Below are 27,424 nucleotides of genomic sequence, written 5' to 3' on the forward strand. Positions count from 1 at the left end.
ATATATACACTCCCACCATATATGGGTCATTGATCCCACCTCACCACATCCCCGCCAGCACAAATTATTCATGTTAGTGTATATCTTTGAAAGTCTAAGCGGTGTGAGGTACCATCTATATAAAAGTTTTAGGTTAGTTTCCGTTATGCTTATTGAGGAGGATGATTTTCCCATATTAATAAAAATTATATCCCATTCTTTCTGTGAGATTTCTCTTTGCAGTTCAGCCTCCCATTTCCTACAGTATGCAGGTAGGGATCTAGAGTGATGACCCAATAGCAATTTATACAGTAGTGATAGACCCCCTCTAGTGGGAATTTGTGAGTGACATATAGTTTCAAATAATGTGAGGGATCTCAATAGGTTAGGTTTCTGCGTGTTATGGGTGATGTAATGTATTAGCTGATGACGTATGTACCAATCATTTGCCAGTATTGGTGCCAGTTCCTCTATCTCTTCTTCAGATTTCAATTTGCCCTCACATGTGAGTGTGTGAATAGGGATCAATGTATTAATATTGGACAGTGCTATAATGGTAGGTTGCCTTCTTATCGGGATCTCTGGGTTATGGAGAATCGGTGTTAGTGGGGAGGGGATCGAAGAAATGCCCATAGATTTATTAGAAATAAAGTCCCACGTCTTGAATGTTTCCTGTATAATTCTGGGGGGTGTTTTACTCATGTTTCTATGTATTTTATTGATCCAACACATACCTCCCACATTGGGGCAATTAATTAGTTGTTGTTCTAATCTAACCCATTCTTTATTCTCTCCATGCTTGCACCAATCTATAACTCGGTTAAGAATAGCCGCTTGTCTGTAGTACGCTAAATTGGGTACTCCCAGTCCTCCATTCTTCCTATTTCTATACATAGTTTTTTTGGCTATCCGTGGCCTTTTGTTTTGCCATATATATGAGTTAACCCTATTTCTCCAACATAGGTGTGTCCGGTCCACGGCGTCATCCTTACTTGTGGGATATTCTCTTCCCCAACAGGAAATGGCAAAGAGCCCAGCAAAGCTGGTCACATGATCCCTCCTAGGCTCCGCCTACCCCAGTCATTCTCTTTGCCGTTGTACAGGCAACATCTCCACGGAGATGGCTTAGAGTTTTTTAGTGTTTAACTGTAGTTTTTCATTATTCAATCAAGAGTTTGTTATTTTCAAATAGTGCTGGTACGTACTATTTACTCAGAAACAGAAAAGAGATGAAGAATTCTGTTTGTATGAGGAAAATGATTTTAGCGACCGTAACTAAAATCCATGGCTGTTCCACACAGGACTGTTGAGAGCATTAACTTCAGTTGGGGGAACAGTTTGCAGTCCTTTGCTGCTTGAGGTATGACACATTCTAACAAGACGATGTAATGCTGGAAGCTGTCATTTTCCCTATGGGATCCGGTAAGCCATGTTTATTACGATTGTAAATAAGGGCTTCACAAGGGCTTATTTAGACTGTAGACATTTTTTGGGCTAAATCGATTGATATTAACACTTATTTAGCCTTGAGGAATCATTTATTCTGGGTATTTTGATATAATAATATCGGCAGGCACTGTTTTAGACACCTTATTCTTTAGGGGCTTTCCCAAAGCATAGGCAGAGTCTCATTTTCGCGCCGGTGTTGCGCACTTGTTTTTGAGAGGCATGGCATGCAGTCGCATGTGAGAGGAGCTCTGATACTTATAAAAGACTTCTGAAGGCATCATTTGGTATCGTATTCCCCTTGGGTTTGGTTGGGTCTCAGCAAAGCAGATACCAGGGACTGTAAAGGGGTTAAAGCTTAAAACGGCTCCGGTTCCGTTATTTTAAGGGTTAAAGCTTCCAAAATTGGTGTGCAATTTTTTCAAGGCTTTAAGACACTGTGGTGAAAGTTTGGTGAATTTTGAACAATTCCTTCATGTTTTTTCGCAATTGCAGTAATAAAGTGTGTTCAGTTTAAAATTTAAAGTGACAGTAACGGTTTTATTTCAAAACGTTTTTTGTACTTTCTTATCAAGTTTATGCCTGTTTAACATGTCTGAACTACCAGATAGACTGTGTTCTGAATGTGGGGAAGCCAGAATTCCTATTCATTTAAATAAATGTGATTTATGTGATAATGACAATGATGCCCAAGATGATTCCTCAAGTGAGGGGAGTAAGCATGGTACTGCATCATTCCCTCCTTCGTCTACACGAGTCTTGCCCACTCAGGAGGCCCCTAGTACATCTAGCGCGCCAATACTCCTTACTATGCAACAATTAACGGCTGTAATGGATAATTCTGTCAAAAACATTTTAGCCAAAATGAACCCTTGCCAGCGTAAGCGTGGATGCTCTGTTTTAGTTACTGAAGAGCATGACGACGCTGATATTAATATCTCTGAAGGGCCCCTAACCCAATCTGAGGGGGCCAGGGAGGTTTTGTCTGAGGGAGAAATTACTGATTTAGGGAACATTTCTCAGCAGGCTGAATCTGATGTGATTACTTTTAAATTTAAATTGGAACATCTCCGCATTTTGCTTAAGGAGGTATTATCCACTCTGGATGATTGTGAAAATTTGGTCATCCCAGAGAAACTATGTAAAATGGACAAGTTCCTAGAGGTGCCGGGGCTCCCAGAAGCTTTTCCTATACCCAAGCGGGTGGCGGACATTGTTAATAAAGAATGGGAAAGGCCCGGTATTCCTTTCGTCCCTCCCCCCATATTTAAAAAATTGTTTCCTATGGTCGACCCCAGAAAGGACTTATGGCAGTAAGTCCCCAAGGTCGAGGGAGCGGTTTCTACTTTAAACAAACGCACCACTATTCCCATAGAGGATAGTTGTGCTTTCAAAGATCCTATGGATAAAAAATTAGAAGGTTTGCTTAAAAAGATGTTTGTTCAGCAGGGTTACCTTCTACAACCCATTTCATGCATTGTCCCTGTCACTACAGCCGCATATTTCTGGTTTGATGAACTGATTAAGGTGCTCGATAGTGACTCTCCTCCTTATGAGGAGATTATGGACAGAGTCAATGCTCTCAAATTGGCTAATTCTTTCACTCTAGACGCCTCTTTGCAATTGGCTAAGTTAGCGGCTAAGAATTCTGGGTTTGCTATTGTGGCGCGCAGAGCGCTTTGGTTGAAATCTTGGTCGGCTGATGCGTCTTCCAAGAACAAGCTACTAAACATTCCTTTCAAGGGGAAAACGCTGTTTGGTCCTGACTTGAAAGAGATTATCTCTGATATCACTGGGGGCAAGGGCCATGCCCTTCCTCAGGATCGGCCTTTCAAGGCAAAAAATAGACCTAATTTTCGTCCCTTTCGTAAAAACGGACCAGCCCAAGGTGCTGCGTCCTCTAAGCAAGAGGGTAATACTTCTCAGGCCAAGCCAGCTTGGAGACCAATGCAAGGCTGGAACAAGGGAAAGCAGGCAAAGAAACCTGCCACTGCTACCAAGACAGCATGAAATATCGGCCCCCGATCCGGGACCGGATCTGGTGGGGGGCAGACTCTCTCTCTTCGCTCAGGCTTGGGCAAGAGATGTTCTGGATCCTTGGGCGCTAGAAATAGTCTCCCAGGGTTATCTTCTGGAATTCAAGGGACCTCCCCCAAGGGGAAGGTTCCACAGGTCTCAGTTGTCTTCAGACCACATAAAAAGACAGGCGTTCTTACATTGTGTAGAAGACCTGTTAAAAATGGGAGTGATTCATCCTGTTCCATTGAGAGAACAAGGGATGGGGTTCTACTCCAATCTGTTCATAGTTCCCAAAAAAGAGGGAACATTCAGACCAATCCTAGATCTCAAGATCTTAAACAAATTTCTCAAGGTCCCATCTTTCAAGATGGAAACCATTCGAACTATCCTTCCTTCCATCCAGGAAGGTCAATTCATGACCACGGTGGATTTAAAGGATGCGTATCTACATATTCCTATCCACAAGGAACATCATCGGTTCCTAAGGTTTGCATTCCTGGACAAACATTACCAGTTCGTGGCGCTTCCTTTCGGATTAGCCACTGCTCCAAGGATTTTCACAAAGGTACTAGGGTCCCTTCTAGCTGTGCTAAGACCAAGGGGCATTGCAGTAGTACCTTACCTGGACGACATTCTGATTCAAGCGTCGTCCCTCCCTCGAGCAAAGGCTCACACGGACATCGTCCTGGCCTTTCTCAGATCGCACGGCTGGAAAGTGAACGTGGAAAAGAGTTCTCTATCCCCGTCAACAAGGGTTCCCTTCTTGGGAACAATTATAGACTCCTCAGAAATGAGGATTTTTCTAACAGAGGCCAGAAAGACAAAGCTTCTGGACTCTTGTCGAATACTTCATTCCGTTCCTCTTCCTTCCGTAGCTCAGTGCATGGAAGTGATCGGGTTGATGGTAGCGGCAATGGACATAGTTCCTTTTGCGCGCATTCATCTAAGACCATTACAACTGTGCATGCTCAGTCAGTGGAATGGGGACTATACAGACTTGTCTCCAAAGATACAAGTAAATCAGAGGACCAGAGACTCACTCCGTTGGTGGCTGTCCCTGGACAACCTGTCACGAGGGATGACATTCCACAGACCAGAGTGGGTCATTGTCACGACCGACGCCAGTCTGATGGGCTGGGGCGCGGTCTGGGGATCCCTGAAAGCTCAGGGTCTTTGGTCTCGGGAAGAATCTCTTCTACCGATAAATATTCTGGAACTGAGAGCGATATTCAATGCTCTCAAGGCTTGGCCTCAGCTAGCGAGGACCAAGTTCATACGGTTTCAATCAGACAACATGACGACTGTTGCGTACATCAACCATCAGGGGGGAACAAGGAGTTCCCTAGCGATGGAAGAAGTGACCAAGATTATTCTATGGGCGGAGTCTCACTCCTGCCACCTGTCTGCTATCCACATCCCGGGAGTGGAAAATTGGGAAGCGGATTTTCTGAGTCGTCAGACATTGCATCCGGGGGAGTGGGAACTCCATCCGGAAATCTTTGCCCAAGTCACTCAACTTGGGGCATTCCAGACATGGATCTGATGGCCTCTCGTCAGAACTTCAAAGTTCCTTGCTACGGGTCCAGATCCAGGGATCCCAAGGCGGCTCTAGTGGATGCACTAGTAGCACCTTGGACCTTCAAACTAGCTTATGTGTTCCCGCCGTTTCCTCTCATCCCCAGGCTGGTAGCCAGGATCAATCAGGAGAGGGCGTCGGTGATCTTGATAGCTCCTGCGTGGCCACGCAGGACTTGGTATGCAGATCTGGTGAATATGTCATCGGCTCCACCTTGGAAGCTACCTTTGAGACGAGACCTTCTTGTTCAGGGTCCGTTCGAACATCCGAATCTGGTTTCACTCCAGCTGACTGCTTGGAGATTGAACGCTTGATTTTATCGAAGCGAGGTTTCTCAGATTCTGTTATCGATACTCTTGTTCAGGCCAGAAAGCCTGTAACTAGAAAGATTTACCACAAAATTTGGAAAAAATATATCTGTTGGTGTGAATCTAAAGGATTCCCTTGGGACAAGGTTAAGATTCCTAGGATTCTATCCTTCCTTCAAGAAGGATTGGAAAAAGGATTATCGGCAAGTTCCCTGAAGGGACAGATTTCTGCCTTGTCGGTGTTACTTCACAAAAAACTGGCAGCTGTGCCAGATGTTCAAGCCTTTGTTCAGGCTCTGGTTAGAATCAAGCCTGTTTACAAACCTTTGACTCCTCCTTGGAGTCTCAATTTAGTTCTTTCAGTTCTTCAGGGGGTTCCGTTTGAACCCTTACATTCCGTTGATATTAAGTTATTATCTTGGAAAGTTTTGTTTTTAGTTGCAATTTCTTCTGCTAGAAGAGTTTCAGAATTATCTGCTCTGCAGTGTTCTCCTCCTTATCTGGTGTTCCATGCAGATAAGGTGGTTTTACGTACTAAACCTGGTTTTCTTCCGAAAGTTGTTTCTAACAAAAACATTAACCAGGAGATTATCGTACCTTCTCTGTGTCCGAAACCAGTTTCAAAGAAGGAACGCTTGTTGCACAATTTGGATGTTGTTCGCGCTCTAAAATTCTATTTAGATGCTACAAAGGATTTTAGACAAACATCTTCCCTGTTTGTTGTTTATTCAGGTAAAAGGAGAGGTCAAAAAGCAACTTCTACCTCTCTCTCTTTTTGGATTAAAAGCATCATCAGATTGGCTTACGAGACTGCCGGACGGCAGCCTCCCGAAAGAATCACGGCTCATTCCACTAGGGCTGTGGCTTCCACATGGGCCTTCAAGAACGAGGCTTCTGTTGATCAGATATGTAGGGCAGCGACTTGGTCTTCACTGCACACTTTTACCAAATTTTACAAGTTTGATACTTTTGCTTCTTCTGAGGCTATTTTTGGGAGAAAGGTTTTGCAAGCCGTGGTGCCTTCCATTTAGGTGACCTGATTTGCTCCCTCCCTTCATCCGTGTCCTAAAGCTTTGGTATTGGTTCCCACAAGTAAGGATGACGCCGTGGACCGGACACACCTATGTTGGAGAAAACAGAATTTATGTTTACCTGATAAATTTCTTTCTCCAACGGTGTGTCCGGTCCACGGCCCGCCCTGGTTTTTAAATCAGGTCTGATAATTTATTTTCTTTAACTACAGTCACCACGGTACCATGTGGTTTCTCCTATGCTATTATTCCTCCTTAACGTCGGTCGAATGACTGGGGTAGGCGGAGCCTAGGAGGGATCATGTGACCAGCTTTGCTGGGCTCTTTGCCATTTCCTGTTGGGGAAGAGAATATCCCACAAGTAAGGATGACGCCGTGGACCGGACACACCGTTGGAGAAAGAAATTTATCAGGTAAACATAAATTCTGTTTCTGCAGTGTGGTCAGATAGGATTGAGGTAATGGGATAGGTACAGTTTGAAATTTGTATAAGATCTTAGGTAGGCCTGACATCTTGAATGCCTCCATTCTTCCCACCCAGGATAAATTTTTGTGTTCCCAATTGCTTAATTCTCGCTGTATTTCATCTAAAAGGGTTTGGTAGTTCTGTTTGAATAGAGTTTCCTGGTTGTGTGATATTTGGACCCCTAGATATTTGATAGAGGAATTTTGTATGTGAAAGTGGTATTTATTCGCAATCTCCTGTAATTCTGGTTTAGTGATATGGATCCCTAGCATCTCTGATTTAGTGGGGTTAATTTTGAAACCGGAGAGTGCACCATATATATCTAATTCTACTTTTAGTGCCTCTAAGGATTGTTGTGGGGATGTGAGCGTCAGTATAACGTCATCAGCATACAATGCCTGTTTGTATTGATCTTTTTGAATCTGAATACCTTTTATATTAATGTTGTGTCGAATTGCTGCAGCTAAAATTTCAATAGTCAGTACAAACAGAATGGGTGATAAGGGGCATCCCTGTCTGGTTCCATTGTTGATCGGAACCTTGCCTGAGAGGGAATCGTTTAATTTGATTTTGGCCGTAGGTGCATTATATAGTGTAAAGATTTTATTAATAAAGCCCTCCCCCATTCCAAATCTCTCCAGTGAACCTCTTAAGAAGGTCCAGTTCAATCTATCAAAAGCCTTTTCGGCATCCATAGCAAGGAAGATTGTTGGTATATTATATATATGAGCATATTCAAGCAGATTCAATATTTTAATAGTATTGTCCCTCGCCTCTCTGTGGGGTGTAAAACCTACTTGATTCGTATGAATTAGATTCGGGAGGATTTTATTGATGCGTAATGCCAGGATCTTTGCGAACAATTTCACATCGACATTTAACAGTGAGATGGGTCTAAAATTTTGGGGTGTATCGGGAGGTTTCCCAGGCTTTGGGAGCACCGTAATGTGTGCCTCCAGCATAGTCTGCGGAAAAGGGTTCTGGTCATTCACTCTATTGAAAATGTCTAACAAATGGGGTATCAATATTGGGGCAAGGGCTTTATAGTATTGGGTGGAAAAGCCATCTGGGCCCGGGCTTTTTCCAGGGTTAAGATCGTGTATCGCCATTTTTATCTCTTCTGGAGTGATGGGTGCTTCTAGGTCTGTCGTTTGTTCTTTGTTTAGTGTGGGAATGGGAAGTGCTTGCAGGTAAGTTTGCATATCTATGGCAGCAAACGAGCTGTCCGTTTCTCGCTTAATATTGTATAGTTGTGTGTAATATTCATCGAATTGTAGGAGGATATCTTTGGTTGAATAAACTTTAGTGTTTTTAGGTGTTTTTATCTCATGTATGAATGTTTTCAGTTTTTTAATTTTTAGTGCCCTAGCTAGGAGTTTACCCGCCCTATTACCTTCATAATAAAATCTCTGTCTAACTTTGGATCTGGTATCTGTATATTCCTGCAATAACATATCATGAAGTGCTTTTCTAGTGTCCTGGAGTGATTGGGTCACGTCTGGGTCGTCCTGATTTAGTCTGTGTTTATGTTCTAGATCCGATAATCTTAAGGTGAGGTCTAAGTATTTCTGCCTATCTAATCTTCTGAATTGGGCTTTTCTCTTCATGAATTCCCCTCTCATAAAACACTTATGTGCTTCCCAAACTGTAATCGGGTCGGTATCCCCCGTAGAATTAAAGAGAAAATATTCCTGTAATGCTTTCTGAGTTTTAGTGAGTTGTACCTCTCCTTTTAATAAGGAATCATCTAGCTTCCATATGTATGGGGTAACAGGGGTATTAGGCCATGCAATATCAAAATATACGGCCGAGTGATCCGACCATACTGTGTGAGTGATCCCAGAGTTTTTTATATGTTCCAGCCCTATTTGATTGGTGATCAGGTAGTCTAATCGGCTATATGTCTTATTTGGGGAAGAAAAAAAAGTGTATTCCTTTTTGTCTGGGTTAATAAATCTCCAAATGTCATAGAAATTGTAATCTCTCATTATTTTCCATAAGTGTTTAAGTGTACGTTTAGATGTGCTGGGGTTTGGGTTAGAGCTGTCCATCCTTGGGTTTATGGGAATGTTAAGGTCCCCCCCTATAAAGATTAATCCTTTAGCTATATCCAGTATGCGTCTAAATGTTTTCCTAAAATAGGGAAGTTGTTGGGTGTTAGGTGCATAGAGATTAATTAGTGTAACCGGTCTACCGTATAATAATCCGAAGATTGCCAGAAATCGGCCTTCTAAATCAGTGTATGTTTGGATCTGTTGAAAAGATATGGCCTTGTGTATCAAGATACTTACACCACACTTTTTTGAGGTGCCGGAGCTGTGGAAATGTTGATTATAGTTAGAGCTCATATATTTTGGCTCGTGAGAGCGCTTAAAATGCGTCTCTTGTAGGAATAAAATATCCCCTTTTCTTTTATGAAAATCAGACATTGCCACAGATCTTTTGGCCGGGGAGTTAAGACCCTTTACATTTTGCGTGATAAATGTAAGTGTTTTGTTAGGAGTGTCCATTGACAAGTAGTATATTAGGTTTCGATGAGACACACCATGTACAATATCTTACCATATGCATTGCTATTACCTTACTTCGATATCTGATTTGCAGATAATATGAACACATTAAAGAAACAAAAAGAAAATAATATAACAAACTGAAACTTAACAAATATATAGTTAACCAAAAAAAAGAAGAGTTGATGCCTACCCTATATCTGAGGGCAGGCATTGGAACCATGTTTAACCACGGGACCTTACTCTAGAGGGGGATCAGGGTCGATGATATAAATTACAGTGATCCCATTTCGTATCTAACTATCAATAAGGAACGTCATTTCATCCCTCTGTCTGGTATTTATATTAGATGAAATGAGGGATAGAATAAAATATAATACTCTACAAGAAGCCAGGAGTGAAGTTTGTGTAGAACCATATTTTACCATTATGTTAAACTAACTCTATATAAGTCTAAGTAAACATGCAAAAACCGTCACACAGAAAACTTATTCATGCTGGGATAACCCAATCAGAGTCTATAATTAGTTACCCATCCTTTTTGGACAGTTCCTCAGAGTCTGTAATCCTGAGTGAGTTTTAATCAAGTCCCGTCTTCAATAACTGCATTGTTCGCCCGTCTTTTTTCTGGTGGGGCGCCTTGTGAGGAAAGCTTCTTGCTTGCCTTTGAGGATGTTTGCTGCCATCTCTCTGTTTGTAGCCTTTTCTCTCTTCTTGGTGGTGTGTGTTGCTGATTATCATCTGATGAAAAGTCTGGTGGGTCAAGGTCTAAGGCCTTGCAGAATTCTGGGACTTCTGAGACTTTCCTGCATATTAGCTTCCTTGTGTCTCGCAACACATATAGATGAAAGGGGAATCCCCAACGGTATAAGATTTTCTTATCTCTCAACAGCTTAGTTAGAGGCGCCAGCTCTCTGCGTCTTTGTAAAGTTCTTGGGGACAGATCGGCGTAGAATTGTAGAACAGTCCCTCTGAAGCGTATAGGTTGATTCTTTCTAGATAATGTCAAGATTTCTTCTTTATTCATAAAGCATTTAAATTTTATAATGACATCCCTGGGTGGCGCTGTGTCTGGGGGTCTTGGCCTTAAGGCTCTGTGGGCTCTGTCCCAAGGCATATCAACCGGCTGTTGTGATCCTTTTAGGTGGGCAAACAGGGCTGCAAAATAAGTATAAAAATCTTTTGGTGGCACTGACTCGGGAATTCCCCTGATTCTAAGGTTCTTTCTCCGACCCCTATTTTCAAGGTCTTCAAGTTTGTCACTAAGATCTTCAATAATGTCAGCTTGAGAGGTTACTTGATCCTGTATGCTTGCAATCTCCTCCTTAGCCAGTTCTGACTGGTCTTCAATGGCTTCCACTCTAAAACCCAGAGTGTGTATGTCCTGCTTAATTTCCGCCATTTCCTCTCTCATGCAGGTCCTGACAATGTCTGCTATATCCTGCTTTGATGCCAGAGAAGACAGTAGAGACATAGGCACATTTGTAGATGTTTCTTGGTCTTGTGAAATTTCATCCTCCAGCAGTGAACTGGGGGATGATTGCTCTCTGAGGAGTTTTGTCGGTGAGGGTCTTTTGTGTTCTGAAGCTGAAAAAAAGGAACTCACAGAGTGCTCCTTCCCCAGTGATTTTAGTTGTTTATGAGGCTTAATGCCTTTCCTTGCAGCCATAGTGAGGCAGTTTTATGTGTGACAATGTGTCTTGGAAGCGTTTGTTGTTATATTCCGGTTACAAGGCAACACACAGATGATATCCAATTACTCTTTATATTAACGATCGCCCTCTGCGTTTTTTACATATAGAATTATAAATAAGTCTCACCGGTTCTCAACTGTAAGACTATGGGAGATGAGGCAGAGAGCTGGTATTTGTGCATTAGTCCCGCATTAAAGTTATAAGGCCCAGCGTGGCTCAGCGTGCCCTTGAGTGGTATAAGTGCGTGCACATAAACGGCTTCATCCTGAGATTTTTTTCTGGCCTAGGGTTATGACGCACCTTAATTTGTAAGCTGGGGTCGTACCCGGAATGGGGGTGAAAGTAGCGGGTGAGTGACTGGTATTATAGGGCTTATCGCTCTCGAGTGTATGCTGTTTTTACTGATAGGCCTAAATTAGACAGTCTCTTCTCTCTCTGCTGTGTCCCGTACCGCCAAAGTCACAGTCCCTGTATAAATAAAGTTACCGCTTCATTCCTGGCACTTTAAACAGTTGTTCCCTCCGGTTTCTTCCAGTTATCGGTCACAGTAACATATGTATATTTACTTTGAAAGTCCCTGACATGCCGGAGCTCTGGATTTAAGCAGCCATCTTAGCCGCGGCCAAACTCCGCCCCTCCTTGGCTTGCTTTTTTTAATTCCAGCTTTATTGAATGTTTTTTTCTTAAAAATGTACTTATAAGATCTTTTTTTTAAAATGTTCTCTATTGCTCAAAATGTCTCTTCTACAAAAATGCTATTTCTACAAATTGTTTTTACAAATAATGTTCCTTCCCAATATGGTTACTTGTAAGGCTTTTTTCATAAGAGATGTCATTCAAGGAATTTTTATAATAGTTATCCTTGTGACTGTATATAAAATAAAGGCAATTCTTTGAACAAGAAGGTAATGTATGCAATTTGTAGCGTTAGGACCCCTTAACGCTGCTTTTTAAGGCTAACGCAGAACTCGTAATCTAGGTGTTTGATTCCAAAGGGCCTAAACAGAGATTTTGATTTGGCTTGCTTTTTTAATTCCAGCTTTATTGAATGTTTTTTTCTTAAAAATGTTTTTATTTAAAATATTTCTACTTATAAGATCTTTTTTTTAAAAATGTTCTCTATTGCTGTGCTCAAAATGTCTCTTCTACAAAAATGCTATTTCTACAAATTGTTTTTACAAATAATGTTCCTTCCCAATATGGTTACTTGTAAGGCTTTTTTCATAAGAGATGTCATTCAAGGAATTTTTATAATAGTTATCCTTGTGACTGTATATAAAATAAAGGCAATTCTTTGAACAAGAAGGTAATGTATGCAATTTGTATGCAATATTAGGATGCAAACTCATTATTTAAAAGTAACAGTTTTTTATAATTCTATTTCCCTCTTTATATATAGATTGGGAACGAGTGCTGAATAAAGAAGACCATTACTTAGTTGACAAGAACTTGCGCCTGATAGTTACAAAATATAACCCCATACCTGATGAAAACAGAAATCATGAGGCGCAGTTAGAGAGTAAGCGAAAAGTCACCTCAGAAGAAGAAAAATTCCAGGATGCAAAAGATAAATGTAAAACTGAAGAAATAATTGGTAGCACCAACACAGAGAGAACCCAGTCTATGAACTATTCCATCAAAAATACAGAATTTACGGGACAACCTGAAATTTGTCAGGATGTCACCAAAAATCTGCAGTTTGGCAGTAAGAACAAAGTAACTTCAGCATCAGAAGAAAAGAGAGATGAGACTACAAAAGATGATAAGAATAGCGGAGACATTGTGAAGACAGAGATAGGGAGAACCAAAGCTAATGAGTATTCCATGAGAATTGCAGAATCTGAAAATTTAACCAACAAGGTAACCAGCTTTTCTCTTTCTTTTCTTGTTTGCAAAATTATAAAGACAAAGAATTGCCTACTCTTTCCATACTTTTTTCTTCTTTTTCTTGTAATTGAAATGCCTTAAAGATACATACTTGTTCATTTGCACGGCAGTGTAAAGCACTGGAGGCAGCTGGGCCTCCGGTACTTTCATATGAGAAAAAGCACAGAAGTTCAATGGATACATAATTGTGTATAATAAATATTTTATTGTAAACCACAAAAACAGGATTACACTTAAACTATATAGTATAGTAAAAAATGCAACTGAACCGCTCAGACATTTTACTGTTTTAAACTCACTTTACAATTATTACTTTTCATAACACACCACCAATTCCACAGTAGTTGGGAAAGGTAGCTAAAAAATCATGGTTTATTTACAAATACATTTATATATTTGTTTTCTAGCCGGAGTAGATTTGATTTAAATCAGTATTTAAAACACTAGTCAGACTGATTTTAAATCAATTTAAATCATCATTTTCATTTTTAGAATAATTTAAATGGTTAATCTTTCATATTTGATCAAACTCCAAACAATCTTCTATTCAGTGAGCTTTTTGAAACACGTAGTATGGGTTGATTCTGTGTACATAGATTTGAAGGGAAGCAATGACATTAAAGGGACAGTAAAGTCAAAATAAAACTTTAATGATTCAGAAAGAACATGCAATTTTTAACAATTTTCAATTGAGTTCTCTTTATCTAATTTGCTTTGTTCTCTTGGTTTCCTTTCTTGAAAAGCCTGTATAGGTAGTCTCAGAAGCAACAGACTACTGTGAGCTAGCTGCTTGTCACTGTTTCACCCAATGTAATTCAACTAGGCCCCAGTTGAGCATTGCTTTCTTTCAACAAAGGATTGCAAGAGAATGAAGCAAATCTGATAATAGAAGTAAAGCTAAAAATGGTATGCTATATCTGAAACCCAAAAGTTATCTTTCATGATTATGCCTCTTTTTTAGTTCTATTTATCAACTCTGTATGTTAATTTTATAACATTTTGGCTGTGAAGAAGGGGCATGTCATTTCTGCAGACACAAATTCAGTTTTGAAAACTACAAAACCAATAATATGTGATTCATATTTTCAAGATAGAAAAAATGGGAGAGCATGACATTTTTTAATTCCTTTTTGAGAAAAAATCTATTTAAATAAAAAAAAATCCTATTTATTTATTTGTTGTTGTTTTTTTAAATAATTGATTTTTATCCACCCTGGTTCCAGCTAATTGCATGTGTATGTATTTGGCACTTCAAAGGATCTCAACGCTTAACTTTAGCACAACACGGCCAAAATGTTGCCTACCCTGGTCTAAGAAATACTTATTCATGATCTTTTTTTACTTTATTAAATAACATATGCTTGCTTGAGGATATATCAACTATGGTACTGACTTTAGTATTATACTTAGCTGTGATACAGTGAACAAGAGTCTTCAGTCCTTTTTTCTTTAACATTCTTACCAAAAATGTATGTATGTATTTTCTTCAGTTAGAATAGTTGATTAGTGTATAATGCTTTCTTATGGTCTTTTTCGTCATGGCAAGGGTTAAGGAGTTCACTAATTTTGTGCAAAATGTAAGATTAATATATAGATACCTTAAACTACACAACGGCAGACCTATGTTTACCCTCCCCTGTATTAAAACCTAAAAGTCATATTTGACCGCATATAATTATAAAAGTGCTTCCCTCACATAATCCCCCAGAGGCAGAACTTTTTTTCATTTTCTGCAATGAGATTTATTTAGTGAAAAATGTTCTGCTGTGTTTGGTGCCCTTATTCAATGTGCATGAGGACAGGTTCATGTCTGCTGTATGTTCCCACAGTGTCAGTCTACCTGGGAACCTGCTCTACTGTACTGCTGGGGGTCTATATTCTTATTTTGGAGGGGCTGCTTCTCCATGCTTATACTGCTGATGTATACTATATGCTTCCTAAAGGATGGCACTTAGAAATGAGTCTTTAAAAAAAAAAAAAATATATATATATATATATAAATTCAACAAAGTGTACTCCAGATTTTTAGCCAACACAAGCCCTGGGTGCTGATCACCAAAGTAATATGAACAAACAGAATAGCACTCCAAAGGTCTTTCAAAAATAGTAGTCACTTTAATAGTGAACGTTTTCGGATTGCAAGGAATCCGTCCTCAGACTTACAAAAGTACCATTACTTACCCACCAAACCGTGTTATAAATGATTCTTCAAACAAACAAACGTGAGCACGCTCTCCTCAGTGGACCTGCCCCCCAGAGAACCGGGAGACGTGATCGGCCGAGGCAACGTGGAGCAGATTACAACATCAAAAGAACAACATGCCAAATAAAGGATAATATATTGAGAATGAATAAATAAGCAAAGCAGACATTACCTAGAGATATAAACCCCTACTCAGTATAGAATCTGGTATAGCGTGGTTGCCATAGTAACAAGAAGCCCGAAAACCGGAAGTGGTAATATCGGGTAATACTGAGCAGGTAAAAACATCAAAGAACCAACTATAATCAATAATATTAAACAATAAGGCGGTAAGATCGTAATAGACACAATATAATATACCTAATGTCACCAAGCTGCACATTCACCCACCCAGTACGTAACATCAAGTGGTTGTCATAGCAACTGACACACAATCCGAAGCCGGAAAACAAAAGTAACGGGTCATACTGCGTGGATGGGACAATCATGTTGCCAAGCAATGATAAACAACAAAACATAATATGAAACAAGTCAGGTATAAGCAGGGCAAACAGGTATTGGATCGATACAAGGAAAAAAGGGGGGAAGCCCAAATATCAGGCACAATATAACCCACTAGAGACTATTCCAGTCAAATCCAATATAACTGTGTGCCCTGCAGAGACAATGACATGTAAGTTACCATAGAAACGAACATGGTGACAGATACTAAACCAATAACAAATTATCTGTTATGTGTTACAATTGAAAGATGAAAATAGAGAACAACTCTTATAGTTAAAGGCTAGATCATAGGAGAAAAAATGGAACATGGACCACAATTATGGCTATAAAAACACCTGCCAATCTAGGTGGGTGTTTAAGCCCTTGGGTATAATAGTGTCTAATAAAAATGTCCATTTCTCCAACATAGGTGTGTCCGGTCCACGGCGTCATCCTTACTTGTGGGATATTCTCCTCCCCAACAGGAAATGGCAAAGAGCCCAGCAAAGCTGGTCACATGATCCCTCCTAGGCTCCGCCTACCCCAGTCATTCTCTTTGCCGTTGTACAGGCAACATCTCCACGGAGATGGCTTAGAGTTTTTTAGTGTTTAACTGTAGTTTTTATTATTCAATCAAGAGTTTGTTATTTTAAAATAGTGCTGGTATGTACTATTTACTCAGAAACAGAAAAGAGATGAAGATTTCTGTTTGTATGAGGAAAATGATTTTAGCAACCGTTACTAAAATCCATGGCTGTTCCACACAGGACTGTTGAGAGGAATTAACTTCAGTTGGGGGAACAGTGAGCAGTCTCTTGCTGCTTGAGGTATGACACATTCTAACAAGACGATGTAATGCTGGAAGCTGTCATTTTCCCTATGGGATCCGGTAAGCCATGTTTATTAAGATAGTAAATAAGGGCTTCACAAGGGCTTATTAAGACTGTAGTCTTTTTCTGGGCTAAATCGATTCATTATTAACACATATTTAGCCTTGAGGAATCATTTAATCTGGGTATTTTGATAAGATTATATCGGCAGGCACTGTTTTAGACACCTTATTCTTAGGGGCTTTCCCAAATCATAGGCAGAGCCTCATTTTCGGTGTTCAGTTTAAAATTTAAAGTGACAGTAACGGTTTTATTTTAAAACGTTTTTTGTACTTTGTTATCAAGTTTATGCCTGTTTAACATGTCTGAACTACCAGATAGACTGTGTTCTGAATGTGGGGAAGCCAGAGTTCCTTCTCATTTAAATAAATGTGATTTATGTGACAATGACAATGATGCCCAAGATGATTCCTCAAGTGAGGGGAGTAAGCATGGTACTGCATCATTCCCTCCTTCGTCTACACGAGTCTTGCCCACTCAGGAGGCCCCTAGTACATCTAGCGCGCCAATACTCCTTACTATGCAACAATTAACGGCTGTAATGGATAATTCTGTCAAAAACATTTTAGCCAAAATGCACACTTATCAGCGTAAGCGCGACTGCTCTGTTTTAGATACTGAAGAGCATGACGACGCTGATAATAATGGTTCTGAAGGGCCCCTAAACCAGTCTGATGGGGCCAGGGAGGTTTTGTCTGAGGGAGAAATTACTGATTCAGGGAACAGGCCCGGTATTCCTTTCGTCCCTCCCCCCATATTTAAAAAATTGTTTCCTATGGTCGACCCCAGAAAGGACTTATGGCAGACAGTCCCCAAGGTCGAGGGAGCGGTTTCCACTTTAAACAAACGCACCACTATACCCATAGAAGATAGTTGTGCTTTCAAAGATCCTATGGATAAAAAATTAGAAGGTTTACTTAAAAAGATGTTTGTTCAGCAGGGTTACCTTCTACAACCAATTTCATGCATTGTCCCTGTCGCTACAGCCGCGTGTTTCTGGTTCGATGAGCTGGTAAAGGCGGTCGATAGTGATTCTCCTCCTTATGAGGAGATTATGGACAGAATCAATGCTCTCAAATTGGCTAATTCTTTCACCCTAGACGCCACTTTGCAATTGGCTAGGTTAGCGGCTAAGAATTCTGGGTTTGCTATTGTGGCGCGCAGAGCGCTTTGGTTGAAATCTTGGTCAGCTGATGCGTCTTCCAAGAACAAGCTACTTAACATTCCTTTCAAGGGGAAAACGCTGTTTGGCCCTGACTTGAAAGAGATTATCTCTGATATCACTGGGGGTAAGGGCCACGCCCTTCCTCAGGATCGGCCTTTCAAGGCCAAAAATAAACCTAATTTTCGTCCCTTTCGTAGAAACGGACCAGCCCAAAGTGCTACGTCCTCTAAGCAAGAGGGTAATACTTCTCAAGCCAGGCCAGCTTGGAGACCAATGCAAGGCTGGAACAAGGGAAAGCAGGCCAAGAAACCTGCCACTGCTACCAAAACAGCATGAAATGTTGGCCCCCGATCCGGGACCGGATCTGGTGGGGGGCAGACTCTCTCTCTTCGCTCAGGCTTGGGCAAGAGATGTTCTGGATCCTTGGGCGCTAGAAATAGTCTCCCAAGGTTATCTTCTGGAATTCAAGGGGCTTCCCCCAAGGGGGAGGTTCCACAGGTCTCAGTTGTCTTCAGACCACATAAAAAGACAGGCATTCTTACGTTGTGTAGAAGACCTGTTAAAAATGGGAGTGATTCATCCTGTTCCATTAGGAGAACAAGGGATGGGGTTCTACTCCAATCTGTTCATAGTTCCCAAAAAAGAGGGAACGTTCAGACCAATCTTAGATCTTAAGATCTTAAACAAGTTTCTCAAGGTTCCATCGTTCAAAATGGAAACCATTCGAACAATTCTTCCTTCCATCCAGGAAGGTCAATTCATGACCACGGTGGATTTAAAGGATGCGTATCTACATATTCCTATCCACATGGAACATCATCGGTTCCTAAGGTTCGCATTCCTGGACAAGCATTACCAGTTCGTGGCGCTTCCTTTCGGATTAGCCACTGCTCCAAGGATTTTCACAAAGGTACTAGGGTCCCTTCTAGCTGTGCTAAGACCAAGGGGCATTGCTGTAGTACCTTACTTGGACGACATTCTGATTCAAGCGTCGTCCCTTCCTCAAGCAAAGGCTCACACGGACATCGTCCTGGCCTTTCTCAGATCTCACGGATGGAAAGTGAACGTGGAAAAGAGTTCTCTATCTCCGTCAACAAGGGTTCCCTTCTTGGGAACAATAATAGACTCCTTAGAAATGAGGATTTTTCTGACAGAGGCCAGAAAAACAAAACTTCTAGACTCTTGTCGGATACTTCATTCCGTTCCTCTTCCTTCCATAGCGCAGTGCATGGAAGTGATAGGTTTGATGGTAGCGGCAATGGACATAGTTCCTTTTGCGCGCATTCATCTAAGACCATTACAACTGTGCATGCTCAGTCAGTGGAATGGGGACTATACAAACTTGTCTCCGAGGATACAAGTAAATCAGAGGACCAGAGACTCACTCCGTTGGTGGCTGTCCCTGGACAACCTGTCACAAGGGATGACCTTCCGCAGACCAGAGTGGGTCATTGTCACGACCAACGCCAGTCTGATGGGCTGGGGCGCGGTCTGGGGATCCCTGAAAGCTCAGGGTCTTTGGTCTCGGGAAGAATCTCTTCTACCGATAAATATTCTGGAACTGAGAGCGATATTCAATGCTCTCAAGGCTTGGCCTCAGCTAGCGAGGGCCAAGTTCATACGGTTTCAATCAGACAACATGACAACTGTTGCGTACATCAACCATCAGGGGGGAACAAGGAGTTCCCTGGCGATGGAAGAAGTGACCAAAATCATTCTATGGGCGGAGTCTCACTCTTGCCACCTGTCTGCTATCCACATCCCAGGAGTGGAAAATTGGGAAGCGGATTTTCTGAGTCGTCAGACATTGCATCCGGGGGAGTGGGAACTCCATCCGGAAATCTTTGCCCAAGTCACTCAACTGTGGGGCATTCCAGACATGGATCTGATGGCCTCTCGTCAGAACTTCAAAGTTCCTTGCTACGGGTCCAGATCCAGGGATCCCAAGGCGGCTCTAGTGGATGCACTAGTAGCACCTTGGACCTTCAAACTAGCTTATGTATTCCCGCCGTTTCCTCTCATCCCCAGGCTGGTAGCCAGGATCAATCAGGAAAGGGCGTCGGTGATCTTGATAGCTCCTGCGTGGCCACGCAGGACTTGGTATGCAGATCTGGTGAATATGTCATCGGCTCCACCATGGAAGCTACCTTTGAGACGAGACCTTCTTGTTCAAGGTCCGTTCGAACATCCGAATCTGGTCTCACTCCAGCTGACTGCTTGGAGATTGAACGCTTGATCTTATCGAAGCGAGGGTTCTCAGATTCTGTTATCGATACTCTTGTTCAGGCCAGAAAGCCTGTAACTAGAAAGATTTACCACAAAATTTGGAAAAAATATATCTGTTGGTGTGAATCTAAAGGATTCCCTTGGGACAAGGTTAAGATTCCTAAGATTCTATCCTTCCTTCAAGAAGGATTGGAAAAAGGATTATCTGCAAGTTCCCTGAAGGGACAGATTTCTGCCTTGTCTGTGTTACTTCACAAAAAGCTGGCAGCTGTGCCAGATGTTCAAGCCTTTGTTCAGGCTCTGGTTAGAATCAAGCCTGTTTACAAACCTTTGACTCCTCCTTGGAGTCTCAACTTAGTTCTTCAGGGGGTTCCGTTTGAACCCTTACATTCCGTTGATATTAAGTTATTATCTTGGAAAGTTTTGTTTTTGGTTGCAATTTCTTCTGCTAGAAGAGTTTCAGAATTATCTGCTCTGCAGTGTTCTCCTCCTTATCTGGTGTTCCATGCAGATAAGGTGGTTTTACGTACTAAACCTGGTTTTCTTCCAAAAGTTGTTTCTAACAAAAACATTAACCAGGAGATTATCGTACCTTCTCTGTGTCCGAAACCAGTTTCGAAGAAGGAACGTTTGTTGCACAATTTGGATGTTGTTCGCGCTCTAAAATTCTATTTAGATGCTACAAAGGATTTTAGACAAACATCTTCCTTGTTTGTTGTTTATTCCGGTAAAAGGAGAGGTCAAAAAGCAACTTCTACCTCTCTCTCTTTTTGGATTAAAAGCATCATCAGATTGGCTTACGAGACTGCCGGACGGCAGCCTCCCGAAAGAATCACAGCTCATTCCACTAGGGCTGTGGCTTCCACATGGGCCTTCAAGAACGAGGCTTCTGTTGATCAGATATGTAGGGCAGCGACTTGGTCTTCACTGCACACTTTTACCAAATTTTACAAGTTTGATACTTTTGCTTCTTCTGAGGCTATTTTTGGGAGAAAGGTTTTGCAAGCCGTGGTGCCTTCCATCTAGGTGACCTGATTTGCTCCCTCCCATCATCCGTGTCCTAAGGCTTTGGTATTGGTTCCCACAAGTAAGGATGACGCCGTGGACCGGACACACCTATGTTGGAGAAAACAGAATTTATGTTTACCTGATAAATTACTTTCTCCAACGGTGTGTCTGGTCCACGGCCCGCCCTGGTTTTTTAATCAGGTCTGATAATTTATTTTCTTTAACTACAGTCACCACGGTATCATATGGTTTCTCCTATGCAAATATTCCTCCTTAACGTCGGTCGAATGACTGGGGTAGGCGGAGCCTAGGAGGGATCATGTGACCAGCTTTGCTGGGCTCTTTGCCATTTCCTGTTGGGGAGGAGAATATCCCACAAGTAAGGATGACGCCGTGGACCGGACACACCGTTGGAGAAAGTAATTTATCAGGTAAACATAAATTCTGTTTTTGCTTCTCTCTGCAGGAGCAATTTATCTCTGTTTCCTCCTCTCGGCATAGGTGGTACATGATCTATAATGGTGTATTTGAGATCTGATACACTGTGCTGTAATTCATAGAAATGTCTGGCCACAGGCTGTTTCGAGGTGCCGTTTTTCAACGCAGTCCTAATGGCAGAGCGATGATTCGCCATTCGAGTGCGGAGATCATCGGAGGTTTTCCCCACGTAATACAGTCCACAGCTGCAGTGTAAACGATACACGATATAGGTAGTAGTACAAGTAAGACGAAACCTATGTTTATAGGTTTTTCGTCTGTGTGGGTCAATGAAAGTGGAGCCAGTAATCAGGCCCCCGCATGTAACGCATCCTAAACATCGAAACACACCCAATTTCTTGATGTCAAGCCAGGTGGACTGTTTATAACAGTGTACCGGATCAGTTTTAATCAAAACATCCCGTAGCCTATCCTCGGTGGTCCTGTTTTGACCAAAGGTAGGGATTTGTTCGTGTTAATAATGTCCCAATGTTTCTTCAGAGTGTCCATCAATGGTCCCTTGTCCCCAGTAAATGTGGTGACAAATGTCATCCTGGGTGGTTCTTGTTGTGTAATTGCATCCTGATTAGTCAATATTCCTTTGCATTGACTAGATAGTAGTTGTTTAGGATAGCTCCTTGATTCAAAACGGCGAATCATCTCCCCCAATTGTTCATCTATTTTTTCATTCTCAGAGTTGTTTCTTACTACTCTTAAGAGTTGTGATTTCGGTAGGGCTTTCTCTTGTAAGGTGTATCCAGTCCACGGGTTCATCCATTACTTGTGGGATATTCTCCTTCCCAACAGGAAGTTGCAAGAGGACACCCACAGCAGAGCTGTCTATATAGCTCCTCCCCTAACTGCCACCCCCAGTCATTCTCTTGCAACTCTCAACAAGATAGGAAGTATAAGAGATATGTGGTGACTTAGTGTAGTTTTTACCTTCAATCAAGAGTTTGTTATTTTTAAACGGTACCGGCGTTGTACTGTTTTACTCCCAGGCAGAAATTAGAAGAAGAATCTGCCTGGAGGTTGATGATCTTAGCGGTTTGTAACTAAGGTCCATTGCTGTTCTCACGCATAACTGAAGAGTATGGGAAAGACTTCAGTTGGGGGAACGGTCTGCAGATTACCTGCTTTGAGGTATGTTCAGTATATTTATTTCTAGAGAGATGATAAGATCTAGAAAATGCTGATAGAGTCTTGTATAATTGAGGTAAGCCTGATTCAGTGATTTAACAACGACTGGGATCATGCTTACAAAAAAGGGTAATATTCATGTTAATACTCATATTTCTTAGTGCAGTGCTTTCCAAACTGTGTGTCGGGACACACTAGTGTGTCGGCAGCAGTGTGTAGGTGTGTCCCTGCTTCAGCACAAATTTTTTTAAATTTAATTTTTTTCAACAATTTTTTGGGGTTTCTGACTTTCCGTCTGCCTGCTACGCATATCTCGTGGTTGACACGTGATTGATACCTTATGGGTCACAGATTATCTTAACCTATTGGCGCAGCTCAGTGGGAACTGAAACTATTCCCATTGGCGGCACATTGGCTCCTGACTGCACGTGTAGTCTCCTCAATCGGCTCGTGACTGCACGTGTAGTTAGTGAGTGGGACAGCAGTGTGTTTGCAGCGCGGGCAGTAGTCAGTCGGACTCGCAGAGCTCTGAGGGCAGCAGCTTAAACGCTGGGCTAAAGTCAGAAGTCAAAGTGGGGGGTTTTTTTGCAGCTAGCTCCCAGTAGTGCATTGCTGCTCCTGCTCTTGATATATGGATAGGAAGGGGAAGCTTAAAAATGCTTGATGATGAAATGCGAGTGTCTTTATCTAATATTCCACCAAATATTTAGAAATTCTGTTCATCCCATCAACCTCATACATCCCATCAAAATAGTAGGTAGCTATTGGTGTTATTAAACATTTTTTAATTCTTGCACATACATACTGTTACTTGTAAATACATTTCATTATTATATCATTTATGTATGTGTCTGTATCTCTTAAAACAAGTTAGTTTAACCTCCTGTTTGCCAGTACACCTGAATTACTGTGTCGCGAAATGATGTAGGTCTAAAAAGTGTGTCACCAACATGAAAAGTTTGGAAAGCTCTGTCTTAGTGACAAAACGTTTACATGTTATATAGAAAGAAAGTTTTTTTCTCTGAGGGTGATAAATCGTTTTTTGGGGCCTAGTTTCCACATGGCTAGTCAGATACTCCTAGGAGTATTTTCTTAAGGCCCTCTGACATCGAGTGCATGGTGGAAGGGGCCTATTTTCGCGCTCTAGATGCGCAGTTCATATTCAGACTGAGACATCCAGCTTCCCTAAAGGAGTCCTCTGGCATCTGAGGACCACTATAGAGGGCTTATTTCTTCCCTAAATCGTATTTGAGGGCAGGTAGGAGCCACAGCAGAGCTGTGGCAAAGGTGCTTAACTGTTTATTAACGTTTTTTAAGGTTTTTTAAATCCAGTTTGGGGCCTAAAGGGTTAATCATCCATTTGCAAGTGGGTGCAATGCTGCTTTAGTCCCTTATACACACTGTAAAAATTTCGAAGAGTTTACTACTTTTTGACACTGTTTTGCAGTGTATGTGATAGTTTTTTTCTCTTAAAGGCACAGTACCGTTTTTATTTACTTGTTGTTTCACATTTATTAAAGTGTTTTCCAAGCTTGCTGGTCTCATTACTAGTCTGTTAAACATGTCTGACATAGAGGAAACTCCTTGTTCAATATGTTTAGAAGCCATTGTGGAACCCCCTCTTAGAATGTGTACCAAATGTACTGAAATTTCTATAAATTATAAAGACCATATTATGGCATTTAAAGATTTATCTCCAGAGGTTTCTCAGACTGACAAAAGGGAGGTTATGCCATCTAGCTCTCCCCATGTGTCAGAACCTATAACTCTCGCTCAAGTGACGCCAAGTACATCTAGCGCGTCCAATGCGTTTACCTTACAAGACATGGCGGCAGTTATGACTAATACCCTACAGAGGTATTGTCCAAACTGCCAGGGTTACAAGGAAAGCGAGACAGCTCTGGGGCTAGAACAAATACAGAGCTTTCTGATGCTTTAGTAGCTATGTCCGATATACCCTCACAATGCTCCGAAGCCGTGGCAAGGGAGTTGCTATCTGAGGGTGAGATTTCAGATTCAGGGAAGACGTTACTTCAGTCCGATTCTGAAATGACAGCCTTTAAATTTAAGCTTGAACACCTCCGCTTATTGCTGAGGGAGGTTTTAGCGACTCTGGATGACTGTGACCCCATTGTAGTTCCAGAGAAATTGTGTAAAATGGACAAATACTTTGCAGTGCCTGTTTACACTGATGTTTTTCCAGTCCCTAAGAGGTTTTCGGAAATTATTACTAAGGAATGGGATAGACCAGGTGTTCCGTTCTAACCCCCTCCTGCTTTTAAAAAGATGTTTCCAATAGATATCGCTATACGGGACTCGTGGCAGACAGTCCCTAAGGTGGAGGGTGCTGTTTCTACCCTAGCTAAGCGTACAACTATCCCCGTGGAGGACAGTTGTGCTTTCTTAGATCCTATGGATAAAAAATTGGAGGGTCTCCTTAAGAAAATTTTTATCCATCAAGGTTTTATTCTCCAGCCTCTTGCATGCATTGCCCCAGTTACTGCTGCAGCGGCTTTTTGGTTTGAGTCTCTTGAGGAAGCTCTACAAGTGGAGACCCCGTTAGATGATATTTTAGACAGGATTAATGCTCTCAAGTTAGCTAATTCCTTTATTTCTGACGCCGTGTTTCATCTAACCAAACTAACAGCTAAGAATTCAGGTTTTGCCATTCTGGCGCGCAGGGCGCTATGGCTTAAGTCCTGGTCAGCAGACGTTACTTCAAAGTCTAAGCTTCTTAACATCCCCTTCAAAGGACAGACCCTATTCGGGCCGGGCCTGAAGGAGATCATTTCTGATATTACTGGAGGAAAAGGTCACGCCCTTCCTCAGGATAGGTCCAATAAATTAAGGACCAAACAGAATAATTTTGTTCATTTCGAAACTTCAAGAGTGGCGCAGCTTCAGCTTCCTCTAATGCAAAACAAGAGGGAAATTCTGCCCAGTCCAAACCAGTCTGGAGACCGAACCAGGCTTGGAACAAGGGAAAGCAGGCCAAAAAACCTGCTACCGCCTCTAAGACAGCATGAAGGAGTAGCCCCCGATCCGGGACCGGATCTAGTAGGGGGCAGACTTTCTCTCTTCGCCCAGGCTTGGGCAAGAGACGTCCAGGATCCCTGGGCATTAGAGATTGTTTCCCAGGGAAATCTTCTGGACTTCAAAGCTTCATCTCCAAAGGGGAGATTTAATCTCTCACAATTATCTGTAAACCAGATAAAGAGAGAGGCATTCTTATGTTGTGTTCAAGACCTACTGGTTATGGGAGTGATCCACCCAGTTCCAAGGGAGGAACAGGGGCAGGGCTTCTATTCAAATCTGTTTATAGTTCCCAAAAAAGAGGGAACTTTCAGACCAATCTTGGATCTCAAGATCCTAAACAAATTTCTCAGGGTCCCATCCTTCAAGATGGAGACTATACGAACCATCCTCCCTATGATCCAGGAGGGTCAATATATGACTGCCCTGGACTTAAAGGATGCTTATCTCCACATTCCGATTCACAGAGATCATCATCAGTTCCTCAGGTTCGCCTTCTTAGACAGGCATTACCAGTTTGTGGCTCTTCCCTTCCGGTTAGCCATTTCACCAAGAATCTTTACGAAGGTTCTAGGGTCCCTACTGGCGGTTCTAAGGCCACGGGGCATAGCGGTGGCTCCTTACCTAGACGACATTCTGATACAGGCGTCGACTTTTCAAATTGCCAAGTCCCATACGGACATTGTTCTGGCCTTTCTGAGGTCTCACGGGTGGAAGGTGGACGAAGAAAAGAGTTCTCTCTCCCCTCTCACAAGAGTTTACTTCCTAGGAACACTGATAGATTCAGTAAAAATGAAAATTTTTCTGACAGAGGTCAGGTTATCAAAGCTTCTAACTTCCTGCCGTGCTCTTTATTCCACTTCTCGGCCGTCAGTGGCTCAGTGTATGGAAGTAATCGGCCTAATGGTAGCGGCAATGGACATAGTTCTGTTTGCCCGCCTACATCTCAGACCACTGCAACTTTGCATGCTCAATCAGTGGAATGGGGACTACAAAGATTTGTCCCCTCTGCTAAATCTGGATCAAGAGACCAGGGATTCTCTTCTCTGGTGGTTATCTCGGGTCCATCTGTCCAGGGGAATGAGTTTCCGCAGGCCAGAGTGGACTATAGTGACGACAGATGGCAGCCTTCTGGGCTGGAGCGCAGTCTGGAACTCCCTGAAGGCTCAGGGTTCGTGGACTCAGGAGGAAGCCCTCCTTCCGATAAACATTCTGGAACTGAGAGCGATATTCAATGCTCTTCAGGCTTGGCCTCAACTAGCTGCGGTCAGGTTCATCAGATTTCAGTCGGACAATATCACGACTGTAGCCTATATCAACCATCAGGGGGGAACAAGAAGCCCCCTGGCAATGTTGGAGGTTTCAAAGATAATTCTATGGGCAGAGGTTCACTCTTGCCATCTCTCAGCTATCCATATCCCAGGATTAGAGAACTGGGAGGCGGATTTTCTAAGTCGGCAGACTTTTCATCCGGGGGAGTGGGAGCTCCATCCGGAGGTATTTGCCCAGCTGATTCAATTATGGGGCAAACCAGAACTGGATCTGATGGCGTCTCGTCAGAACACCAAGCTTTCTTGTTGCGGGTCCAGGTCAAGGGATCCCCAGGCAGCGCTGATAGATGCTCTAGCAGTGCCCTGGTCCTTCAGCCTGGCTTATGTGTTCCCACCATTTCCTCTCCTCCCTCGTCTGATTGCCAAGATCAAGCAGGAGAGAGCTTCAGTGATTTTGATAGCACCTGCATGGCCACGCAGGACTTGGTATGCAGATCTGGTGGACATGTCATCCTTTCCACCATGGACTCTGCCGCTGAGGCAGGACCTTCTACTCCAAGGTCCATTCAAACATCCAAATCTAATTTCTCTGCGGCTGACTGCTTGGAGATT

General features: G+C 42.2%; 1 protein-coding gene across 1 annotated transcript in view; it reads left to right on the forward strand.

Annotated features, from left to right (window-relative positions):
- DTX3L (deltex E3 ubiquitin ligase 3L) overlaps positions 1-27,424 on the forward strand; it is a 525,788-nt gene that overhangs the window by 140,903 nt on the left and 357,461 nt on the right. Inside the window, exon 2 of the mRNA XM_053698039.1 lies at positions 12,429-12,889. Within this exon, the coding sequence (XP_053554014.1) occupies positions 12,429-12,889 (461 nt within the window). The remainder of the gene's footprint in view (positions 1-12,428; positions 12,890-27,424) is intronic.

Source organism: Bombina bombina, chromosome 1 (assembly GCF_027579735.1).
Source record: "Bombina bombina isolate aBomBom1 chromosome 1, aBomBom1.pri, whole genome shotgun sequence".
Lineage (NCBI taxonomy): Eukaryota > Metazoa > Chordata > Amphibia > Anura > Bombinatoridae > Bombina > Bombina bombina.